At 31.6% G+C, this 12447-nt stretch overlaps 1 protein-coding gene across 1 annotated transcript in view; it reads right to left on the bottom strand.

The window, feature by feature from the left end:
- The window catches only part of EPC2 (enhancer of polycomb homolog 2), a 183927-nt gene that overhangs the window by 33139 nt on the left and 138341 nt on the right, over positions 1–12447 (bottom strand). The window contains exons 5-7 of the mRNA XM_074215134.1: positions 8418–8566; positions 7024–7156; positions 2939–3130 (exon numbers count right to left, since the gene is read on the bottom strand). Coding sequence (XP_074071235.1) covers positions 2939–3130; positions 7024–7156; positions 8418–8566 — 474 coding nt within the window. The remainder of the gene's footprint in view (positions 1–2938; positions 3131–7023; positions 7157–8417; positions 8567–12447) is intronic.

Raw genomic sequence — 12447 nt, 5'->3', positions numbered from 1 at the left:
TGACTAGGCACCAGGGGAATCCCCAGTGTCATTCCTAAGGTCTCTTCTAAGGTCTGTTTTGGGGGAATGGATGCCTTCTAGTCTAACTGGCTCCAGATAGAGAGCAGGGTACAGGATTCTCTGTTATTGAGAAGGTCTTTCTTCTTGGATGGTAGCTCTATGTTAGCTTAGCTGGTGTTCCTCTCTCCTGTGGGCTTCTTGGGGATATTTTGTGAAGTTCTAAGGAGGAAGAAGTCTGTTGCTATATTGCTCATTTTATTTCTTGATTTTTATTTGGTAAGATAGAATTTTAAGGTTCTTGATGGGGGTAGATATGCAAGAACTAGGCTGGCAGCCTTCTTGGTCATAAGTTCTTTTTTTTTTTTTTTTTTTTTTTTTTTTTGGTTTTTGCAAGGCAAATGAATGGGGTTAAGTGGCTTGCCCAAGGCCACACAGCTAGGTAATTATTAAGTGTCTGAGACTGGATTTGAACCCAGGTACTCCTAACTCCAAGACTGGTGCTTTATCCACTATGACACCTAGCCGCCCAGGTCATAAGCTCTTAAGTTCCACTTCTGAGATATTTTGTAAAAGGAATTCTTGGTCAGGTACAAATTAGACTATATGATGGCCAAGGTAGAAAGGAAAGATTCTCTCATGTAAATTAGGTGAGTCACTATGGATTATTAGGATGAGTACCTTTCCTTTTTAAGTTTTTTTTCTGTCTATCTTACTGTATGTGGCAACTTGATGTAGAAAGATAGTAAGGTTAACATCTTTGTATTTCCTTGAGGTGAGACTGTGGAAAAAAGCATTCATAGCTTTTTTTTCTGGGCATATAAACTAAGACTCTACATAAATCAGAGTTTAGGGGGAACAAGTCAATAAGGAGATTAATGCCACAGAACATATATTTGGATGAAACTTCCTATTAAAATTGTACCAAGGGTTTGCTCACTTAAGAAGCTAAAGGCTCAAACAAGTTGTACAAACCATAAGGACAATTCTGAGTCCAACTGACTCTACAAATACTTCCTTTCCTTTTTTCCCCCCATAGAAAAGGGATTCAAACTTAGTATTTCTTGTTCTATGAATTTCAAATCATGCTTTTAGTCAGGATCTCACCATATCTTGGTTACTTTGGAAGAAAGAAGTTTCACAGTTTTTCTCCTATTTGTCTATTCTTGAAGCATAAACACTTGACCTTCTGAGGTTTCCTAACTATTATAAGCTTCCCCTCTACTAACAATGAAGAAACAGAAGATGGGAGAAACAAATGAAAGTAAAAAAGACAAGGTCATATGGGTGAAATGAGGGGCAGGAAAGGGCTGAGGCAGTGAAATTTAATGAACAAATGTCCTTAAGCAAAATATCCATACATGCTCTTTTATCATTCTAAAGGTTGTTATCCCAACTATTTCTCCAATCTTCCCAAAATCATGAAATTACTGTTCTCACATATTAGCCCTTTGAGCACCTTAATAAAATTTTTATTGTATTTCTCTGACATAAAATTAAAACTATTACAATAAGTGGCTCTAGAATGGACTTTCTTTGAGTTGATTATTCAAGAATATTGAAGGGGACCTCCATTTCCTCATCCATAAAATGAAGGTGTTGGACTAGATGGCCTCTAAGATACCTTAGAACTTTAGAACTAACATTATATGAACTAAAAATGACAGAAAAGGCAAAGACCACTGGTTCTTGAAAAGTTACATTTAAATCTGCAATTCATGAATCAAATTATTTTAAATATAATTGAATTTACCACTTTAAGAACATCTGAGTAATATAGTTATAAAACAAACATTTATTATGTAATGTGAAGAATCATTTAAAAAATTTTATGTTCTGAAAAATATTTTTCAATTCAGAGTATCTTAATTTAAAATCAAGATTTAACTGCATCAAAAATCTGCTAGAAAAATGCATTTTGGGCAAAAATTCCTTCTGTATTTTACTGGGGAAATGCCATAGTCCTTCTTAACTTCAGTCTTTCAAAAACAATACAGTAGGACTTCATTACACAGAATCTCTCACTACCTCTACATGTATTTCTATAAAACTTTCCAACAAAATTCTAAAACTTGTAATTTTTCAGGTAACAAAGTAGTCATGGCCCTAGGACATGGGGTGCTACCAGTGTGCTTACCACACGGGGTCCCACTAGACAAAAACCTGTAGTAAAATGATCTTCTTGCCAGTTTACTGGCAGGGAAGAAGGAAACAGAGAAATAATGACCCATGTGTTATATTTAGTATCCTCTGGTTCTGGATTATTGGGTAGGGACTTTCATCCATTCTGTTAAGACATCTTTTCTATTACATTTATAAGTCTAACAGGTTACTTTGCAAAATCTTCCAATAATTCCTGACTTCTGTCCTTATATCAACTAGAAAAAGTTAAATATGGTGAGTAAAATATAACAAGATTCTTAAGCATTAAAATATTTTATATATTATTTCATCAGTCAATATGAATAAAAATTAACTACTCAAAAAACTATAAATAACTTATGTTTCATCATTGGTAATGTGCATATATTAAAAGAAAGTCAGACTATTTGAAGGTGGAAAAAGGTGAAATTAAGCAGAAATGGAGCACAAACATGTAAGCAGTGAAATTAATGCAAGGAAGAGGAACTTTTAACTAATTTAGTAGATACATTTTCTATATTAATTTTTAAAGTAACTTTTTGAATTAGCACTTTTTACAATGTATAAAATCATCAAAACTTTGAGTGAATGAATTTTACAATCATACATTATGATGAAAAGTTATACAGTAAACAAAGGAAATACTTTCTATTAAGTTCTATAAATGCTTTTTTTATGCAAGAATTTGAATAACAATTTTTGACTGAGCCAGAGGTTTTCAATATTTGTGCCAACCAGAAATTACAATAATGTTGACATCAGTGACTAGATCTTTTAAAATAAAGTGTAAATTAAGTACCTGTGGGAATTCATCCTCATCTGAGCTGTGGAAGTCATACTGTTTAATATCACTCTTATTGATCACAGGTAATGTCTCAGTAGTGGGTTGTTGAGGAGTTATCAAAGTCTCTGCTTTTGGCTTCTTTGGGTACTTCTTCTTTTGACGAACAACATCAGGTGCCTCTTCTTTTAAAGACGAATGATGAGGGTGCTGTTTGTTATAATTTTGCCCAAGATGAAAGGGAAAATGAAAATATTTTATAATTCAAAGAACCTAAGCTGATCTATGAAAACCAAAAGTTTTCTTTAGAAGTTATTTTATTTATTTTTTAAATAGGACATGTCCAGGAATCATTCTACTGTCATCTATTTCAAAATATTTTATTTCCCATTGACTACAATGAAAATCAATCAAGGGACTTGAATTTATGTTTTATTAATAATAATCTAAAATTAATAGTGTGACTTTGGGGATTTTTCAAATGTTTACTGTCCGAACACTACAAATATATTTGTATTATCTTTCTCTTTCATTATGATAGAAGAATAATGATAAATTTTTAGTTCTTATTATAAATGAGTAATTAGTTCAATTCAATTTATGAATAATTTGTATGCCTGTTTAGTAACTCGATTTACTTGGAAGCAATTTTATAAAAATAAGGTTGATTATTGTCGATGAAATTAAAGTTTGTTATTTAAAAATTTATTAATATTCTTGGTCATTTTCAAATGCAAACAATATGAATATCTTAAGCTGATGACATTATACACATGGAAAGCTAACAGATGTAACTTTTAGAACCAAAGATATTTGATATTATAAAAATCAACTTGTTAAGATATAATGGAAATGAGAAACAACAGAATAAAAATTAAAATAATTTCTAAGAAACTACTTAAATATAAAGATATGAAATGTGACAAAGAAATTAATATGCTTTAAAGTAATTAAATCTAGGTGTATTAGGCTTGACTACAAATGTGGTGTATAATAAAGAGTTGGAAATCATTACCACCAGCTACATCAATCTTAACCAATAAAAATGGTGATTACAAATGAAGGAATACATACATACATACTGATAAGATTCAAAATACCCTCTAATTCTACATTGATTACCAAAAGAAGATGAGTTTAACAGTCAATATAAAACAAAAAACAAATTAGTATTAACAGTAATTTTAAGTTAAGCAATTAAACTTTTAAATGCCCCTTTCAGATTTACAGAAAGATGTGGACAACTATGGATGGGTAAGAATTGTTTGAGATGCTATTGATAAATAACAAACAAACATTTATGAAGAACCTACTATGTTCCAGGTCCTGTGTCCTGTTAGAAGTGCTGGCTCAATGGAGGGAGTACCCACATATTAATGAGATCACACTTCCAGCAAAGTGAACATTTTCATTATACTAGGATAACTATTAAGCCATGCTAGTAGAATTATGAAGAATATCAATCCATACAACTACCTGCACATTTAATGCTAATCCAAAAAACATAGGTCTCATACTTTGGCAAATGTTTTTTACTTTTAGTTAACTTAGAAATCATTCTTTTTTGGGAGACAAGGAAATGCACTACATGAGTTCTACTTGAGAACTGTTAGTTTATGATGCCATGATAACCAGTAAAATAAATTACAGGTTTCAAGTCTTTCTTCACTGATAGAACAAACGAAAAAATTTAAATGCTAATTTTTAAAACTTGAAATTTGAAATTAATTGAAATTATTATTTATAATAAAAAAATTTAATTTTTCCTATAATTTGCTTTCTGTAAAAGAACTCGTTAGTGACATGGCTGGATTTTAAAAAGTGTTAAAGCATCCTCCTGAGATTTATACAAATCTTGGGTGCACATGAAAATTGAGTTAGAAGAACTATCTCTAAAAGATGGGTATGGGGGGAGGGGAATAATCATCAACATCTTACCTTTACATTCTTTCTTGAAAAAAAAAGTTAAAGAACTATTAGTATAGAACATTTTGCCTCTAATCTTCATAAATATTAAGGTAAGAACAAGGCTTTTTCCTACTATAGTGAAAATATAATGTGAAGAGTGGTGCCAAGAGTACTCTTGGCTCTCATGGACACATAATACAAAGAGAAATAGCATGGGGGTAGCTAGGTGGCTCAGTGGATAGAGAACCAAGGACCTGAGTTCAAATCCAGCCTCAGACACAATTATTGCCTAGCTATGTGACCTTGGGCAAGTCACTCAACCCCATTGCCTTAAATAAAAATAAAATTTTAAGAGAGAGAGAGAGACAGACAGACAGACAGAGACAGAGAGAGACAGAGAGAGAGAGACAGAGACAGAGACAGAGAGAAATAGTGTGGCATGGTGAATAGTAGCTTTAAATGACATGGGTTTTGAATCTAGCCTGGAATAAGTCACTTAACATTTCTGAGCCTTGGTTTAGTCATCTGTTAAATCAAAGTACTGAACTAGAATTAGCTATAAGAATCTTCTAATACTAAGATACTATATAATCTAAATTTATAGTTGCGCCCCCCCTTTTTTTAACAGACAGTATCTAAAATTTAGGCCCCAAAAGTCAAAACCTCCATCAATTTACTGACTTGTAAATGGATTTCTTGATAACTGCGGATGAATAATCTATCAATAATCAGGAATGGGAAGGATTGAAGATTCAGGCATCCCTTCCAACCCTAAAGCTCTATATTCACACACACTTTTCTTAACTGAAACAAGGAGCAACCTTTCCCACAATACATCTTGATCTTGGTCTTCCTAGTTGCAAAATTCTTTTTGTCTTTGTTTAAGAGTATTTCTGCTTGAGGTATACTCCAACCTTAGCTGTCCTTTGACTTTCAAAGTCCTTCATAAATTGTCCTCCTTCTACCTTTCCAGTCTTTTTGCACTTTATCCCTTCCACATACTTTGTGATTTACTGACACTGGAATCTTCGCTTTTCCTCTCCTGATATACTCCCTATCTAAACATTTTCATTCACTGTATATTCCCTCCATGACTCTCCTTATTTCATCTTTATCTCCTGATTTCCCTTTCTTCCTTCAAGAACCAGCTAAAATCTCTTCCTCTCCTCCAAGAAGTCGTTTTATATCATCCTTATCACACATTCCTTCTGTTGATTATCTCCAATTTATCCTTCATATAGCTTATTTGTAGACAGATGTTTACATACTGTTTCTTTTTCGAATGTGATGGTAAGAACTCTGTTTGCCTTTTTATTTTTAGCCTATGTCTAGAGCAGTGCCTGGCATAAAATAGGTGCTTAATAAATGCTCTTTATCTTTAATTGGCTTTATTGTAGTTAACCACTACAAAAGAGGTTTTAATATACAGTATTTCAAAAATAATTTATTTGTAATGCAAACATTTTAGAAATAATTGATTTCTGTGGTTTTCATAGAACCAAAGAATGGAGCTAATCTTAATTCCACTCTTAAGATCATATAATGATTTAGCAATTCAATTTCTGAACACTAAATATCATTTGTATGATCAAGATTTTCCTGAGATTAAGTATTTTATGTATTTGAATAGATTTTTTAAAAATAAAAGCTCCCTAAAAAAAAAAGAGATCAATCAACATGTATTTATAAAGCACCTAATATGCACCAGGCATTGTATTTTACTAAGTGACTACAAATAAAAATGAATAAAATGAATTCATAACCCAATCTTAATGCATTTTGATTGATATCACACATGCAAGTAAGCACTGAATAAATATAACCACAGAAGCTTAGAGTGGGAAAAGTAACTTTAAAGTTCAGTTAGTCTAATCTCTCTTGTACCAATGAGAAAACAGAGGCACAGAGAGGTTAAGAGAGTTGTCTAAAGTAATATAGCCTAAATAGAAGGTAAACGGTGATAAGAAACAGTTCACATGGGAAAAAAATTTAATTTTGATGTTATTCTTTTAAAAATTATCACCATTAACAATGGCACTAGAAAGATAGTGATTATAAACACATTACAGTTACTTAAAAGGATACATAAAAAACTCAAATGATTTTTTGATACTTACAAACTTAAATACTGCAATCAACACTTACTTGACTCTGGTCAAATTAATCAGATGTAATTCTCTTCAAAAGTTATTTACCTTAGTTTTACATTCTTGGACTTTGTGATGATTTCCATTATGAAGAGTTGCTGGAGTGGCATATATTTCTTTTTCTGGTCTATTAATTTTCACTTCATTAAGGATTTCACCACCATAGTCTCCCAAATGATATCTTTAAAATATGATAAAAAGCAATGCTATATATTGTATACAAACTTGAGTACAATGGAATCTCAGTTGGCCAGAATCAACCAAATATACCAAGAACTTTTTTTTGTATCACATTTTTAGAGACTTCAAATTGAACACTTAGTAAAAAGTAAAGTATTTTTTTATAGTATGATCAATATACATGCAGTGAACTTCTAATTTTTTTTAATGATACTCAGAATGTCCTCCCCAAGAAAGTGAGGTCATCATTAATTACACATCAATTAATACACTAAAGCAGAAAAGAACATGAATATATTTTAGAAAGTTTTATCCAATAAAGTTGAAATAAAAGTATTTTCTATTTAATCAATCAACTATAAAATGAAACTAATAAAATTTAATTCTCTTAAATTCTGGTTGAGCTTTATGGTAGAATACTGATCATATTATAAAAATATTATATAGTATTGCAACAAAGTTTATGCTTTAAGTTTAGTTTATTTTAATATGTATGAAAACAAAGACCTGTAAATTTAAATTGTTTAAAATATATATATACACAATAATTTATAATTTTTAATAATATTTACATTTACTAAAGTGTTACTTTAATGCTACACTATGGCATATTGGTGAATTCGGTTCATGAATTCTATGCCAGTGGAACACAAACCTGAACAGGTTCTATGGTGATGAGAAATATCAACCCAGTTAATTTTGGCAAAGATTTGAGGCCCACAGATGAAATGAATATCAATTTTCTATCGACCAGCTAGCTTTAACTAATTTTAGAAATGATCAGTATCAAGAGCCATTAATTTCACAGCTCCTAGTACTTAAAGACAATATACTAAGTTATTGAGGAGTTTCAGTAGTACTCAATAATGGCAAAACTATGCTAAAATGCTAGAAAATACTGAAGTAATAAAGTCCTATTCCAAAGTCTTATGATGGCATGGGGTGAATCATGCTTTCCTGAAGGCTTTCATAAGGTCAAATATGACCTGTCAAGCTTGATAAACATAGGTTAAAAAAAAAAATTACAACCAGAATAAGCCATTACTTATACAAAGTCTGTTAAAGAATAGTTTATATCTATAGAGGAATGTATATATAATTCCCCTATAGATACTATATATATATATGTATATATATATATATATATATGTACATACACACTGAAGAAATCAAAGCCTCATGATGCATTAAAATGATTTTCAAAAACTTATCACACAAATGGTCATCTAGTTATCAGTGATATTAAATAGTACTAGTATTACCTTTTTTCAACAACTTCTAATGTTAAGTGCAATAATTCCCGTTTTGTTTTCTCTCTTCTCTTAATCATTTCCAAAATAGTTATGGCTCTGCTAAATTCTCTTCTTAATTTCAGCATCTTTTCATATGAGGCTTCATCATTTTTGCGATTCTATTAAAAACAACAATTTAAAAATCTTAATTGATAATGGAATGCTATTTTTGAATCTTAGCAGACAGTAACCACAAATCTAAACTATTACTACTATTATTATACAGTGAAGATTTTGACTGAAAGTATGTGATAAAATCAATAAAACAAAAATGTCATTTAATTTTAGCTATGTAAAAACCAAATATCCAAAAACAACCAGAAATAGAATATTTCTTCTCATTCTATTTTGGGACAAAGAAAGGTAAAAAAAAATGTAAACTGTGAATAAACTTTACTCAAAGAATACTAAGAAAATTAAATGTTCACTTAACATCTTAATTAGTACTAAAAATTTGAACTAATGGAGCAAGTTAATGACTTACAATGATACACAGATAGTAAAAATTCTGAATTTCATATTCTATCATAAAAATAATTCATTTTCAGGTATCTGTAAAGAACTCAAAGTTACAGTTAAAATTTACAGATAGATTACTATTTACAGGTAGCAGGCTATTTATAGGTTGAAGTCAAGTAGGTCATGGTACCCACAATAGCCCAAATATAGGTCATTCATTGCCCCCAAATTTGACTTCAACAAAAAGAAATCTAAATTCAACAAATTATCACATTTTAAATACCCTTGGGAAAAAATTTGTCACTTCAGGCAAACCCCAAGAGCTATAACTATGGCTCTTTGGCAATTTTTCTAATTTTCTGAAAGTCTTTTAATCTTCTCCAGTTTTACTCATGACACATTTCAAATAGAAACAGAGAAGTCTAAAGATAACATACTATAGGGATAATGGGAAAAAAAAATTGTCTGAACTTATAAAAGAAAAAGTTATGATAAAAATGAATAAAGTATATTTATTTGAACTCAAAGGTTTAAAATAAAAATATTCACAATAATTATTTTAAATATGGACAGCTTTTTTATTCTATAACTATATTATTTTCCTTTCAAGAAGTCTTATTTTAATATGTTCTATATATAGGGTCAACCTACATTTAGACTAATATATTAATACTATTTGCAGATGAAAAATAACCATTGCTAAATCTAAATGGTTTTGCTCTTCCATTCATCTACTCTGCATAAAACTCTAGTTAGTACTCTGAGATTTCACTGCATATTTATCAAATCAGCAAAGATGAGAAAAAAGAAAAATTGTTTAAGAGGATATGAAAAGGCAAACACAAAAATGCATTATTGGGGGAGTTGTAAACTGGCCCCACCATTTTGGAAAGCAATTGGGAACCCTGCTCCAAGAATTACTAAACTGTGCATAGCTTTATAATTATTGATACTAATATTAGGTCTATACCCCAAAGATACATTCTTATGGACAAAAATCCACATATATGAAAACACAACAGCTCTTTTTATTATTATATCAAAGACCAAGAAATAAAGAAAAGATTATCAATTAGATATCAGTCAGTTAAGAATCATTTATCAAGCAACATACTATGTGTGAGTTAAGTATTAGGTATACAAAGAAAGGCAAAAGACATTTTCTGCTTTTAATGAGCTCAAAGGATAACAGAGAAAATAATCTTAAAACAATTAAGTGCAGAACAAGCCATATAAGAGAATAAATAAGGGCACTCTGAAAAGGAAGGCACCAAGATTAAAGAGGAAAAGATTCTTACAGAAAGTTTTTGATCTGAGCCTTAAAAGGAGGCCAAGAAAGCAAGGAGGTAGAGATGAAAGATAAGAATATTCTTATGGAAGACAGCCAATGAAAATGCCTAGGTATGGAGATGGAAAATCTTACTGGAAGAGCGGGTAGGAAAATGTCCTTAGAATACAGAGAATAGGGGCAGCTAGGTGGTACAGTGGATAGAGCACCAGCCCTGGAGTCAGGAGGACCTGAGTTCCAATCCAACCTCAGACACTTAATAATTACCTAGTTGTGTGTGACCTTGGGCAAATCACTTAACCCCACTGCCTTGCAAAAAAAAAAAATAAAAATAAAAAAATAAAAATACAGAGAATGTTGAGGGAAATAAAGTTCAACAAGACTGTAAAGGTAAGAGAGGGCCAGAGTGTAAGCTTTGAATGTCAAACATGATTTTTAAAATTTTTTTCTGGAGGTGTCAAAAAGCCTCTGAAAGTTTTACTAAGTAGGAAATGGAAGTGAGATTGGGGGCAGAAGGGTAGGAATGAAGAAGAGCTTAAATGATCAGATCTGCACTTTAGGAAGATTAATTTGACAACCAAGTGGAGAATGGACAGGAGTGAGGAGACCCTATACTAGGGTGATGGTAACATCAGAAAGAAGGGAAACTGACTGGCACTGGCAACAGACTGGAAATAGAGGGTAAAAGAGAATAGGATGACACCTAGTTTAGGAATCTGGGTAACTGGGAGGGTGACAGTGCCCTCAATAGTAACAGAGAAATCTGGAAGAGAAGGGCTTTGACAGAAAAGATAAGTTCAATTTTAGACATGTTGAGTTTAAGATGTGAAATATCTGATAGGCATCTGGAGATGGAATTCGGGAGATTAAGAAAGAAGTTACAAATAGATAAGATTTGTGAATTATCAGTAGAGCAATGATAACTGACTAGCTTGGTATGACCTGGACAGAAATCCAGCAAAGGAAATATGAGAATGGTTAAAAAGGTAGGAAAAGAAAGAGGATGGAAGGTTAATGAACCCAAAGTGAAGAATGAGACCTATACTTGTAGGCATGGGAAATATGTGCATTTCCCTGTTTGTTTGGAACAATGTTTGGGCCTTTCTACAAGGTAATATGAAGTTTCGGGGAAAATCCATTAATCTACATGTGAAAGTTTAGCTTCCCTACCTATTAATATGTAAAATAAAATACTTGCTGTATTTTCTGAAAAATAACTTAACAAAGGATATAAAAAAATTCTTAAATAACATCTAAGTCAAATTTTTGAACACAAAATTTCAAAAATCCTAAACAAATTATATCAGCTTTTTAATTTATCCCCAGGAGATTTCTACTCTCTCCTTTTAGATTTCTGTGTTTCTAGTAAAACCTTGACCCAAATTTCCACGACTTATTCAAATAGGTTTTAATAATCATTTCAAAAAAGGAAACAAATATGCAATGAGTATAGTATATTCAGGGTATTGCACTTTGCTAAATAATATGAATTGAAATAGGAATAAAAGAAGGGCATTCTTCTGGAAGAGTTGATGATCCACTTGATGAGACAGGATGCTTATAGAAAATAACACAAGGCAGTAACAACTGCATGAGATAATTAACATGAAGGAGTAATTACTGTGAGTTGGCTCTGTGAGGGAATAACTCATAGAAGGAGGAAGTCTTTAATAATATCTAAGTGCTTTATAAATAATACCTCCTATAATCCTCACAACCCTAAGAGGTAGAAGTTTTTATTATTCTCATCTTGGAGTTAAGGATACTGAATCAGACAGAGCTTAAGTGGCTTGCCCAGGCTTACACAGCTGGTAAGTACCTGAGGCTAGATCTGAACTCAGATCTTTCTGACACCAGGCTCAACATTCTATCAGAGCCTGAGATGGAGACTGAATCTATATTGGACTTCTACAGTTGGTGAATGTAAAGTATAAGCTGAAAATGAGACACCTTTATTCAAAACTACTGAAAAACAGAATTTCAAATAAAAACTGTTAAAATTGTTTTTCTTTAAGAGTACTAAATTCTGGGGGCAACTAGGTGGCACAGCAGAGCACCAGCCCCGGAGTCAGGAGTACCTGAGTTTAAATCTGGTCTCAGACACTTAATGATTACCTAGCTATTTGGCCTTTGGCAAGCCACTTAATCCCATTGACTTGCAAAAAAAAAAAGCCTAAAAAAATAGTACTAAATTCTATCAATCTCTAAATTATGCTAAAATTATTAAAAATCATTTAAATTATTAAAAACAGA

Source organism: Macrotis lagotis, chromosome 1, assembly GCF_037893015.1.
Source record: "Macrotis lagotis isolate mMagLag1 chromosome 1, bilby.v1.9.chrom.fasta, whole genome shotgun sequence".
In the NCBI taxonomy this organism is placed as follows: domain Eukaryota; kingdom Metazoa; phylum Chordata; class Mammalia; order Peramelemorphia; family Peramelidae; genus Macrotis; species Macrotis lagotis.
This window is presented reverse-complemented; position numbering and strand designations above follow the sequence as displayed.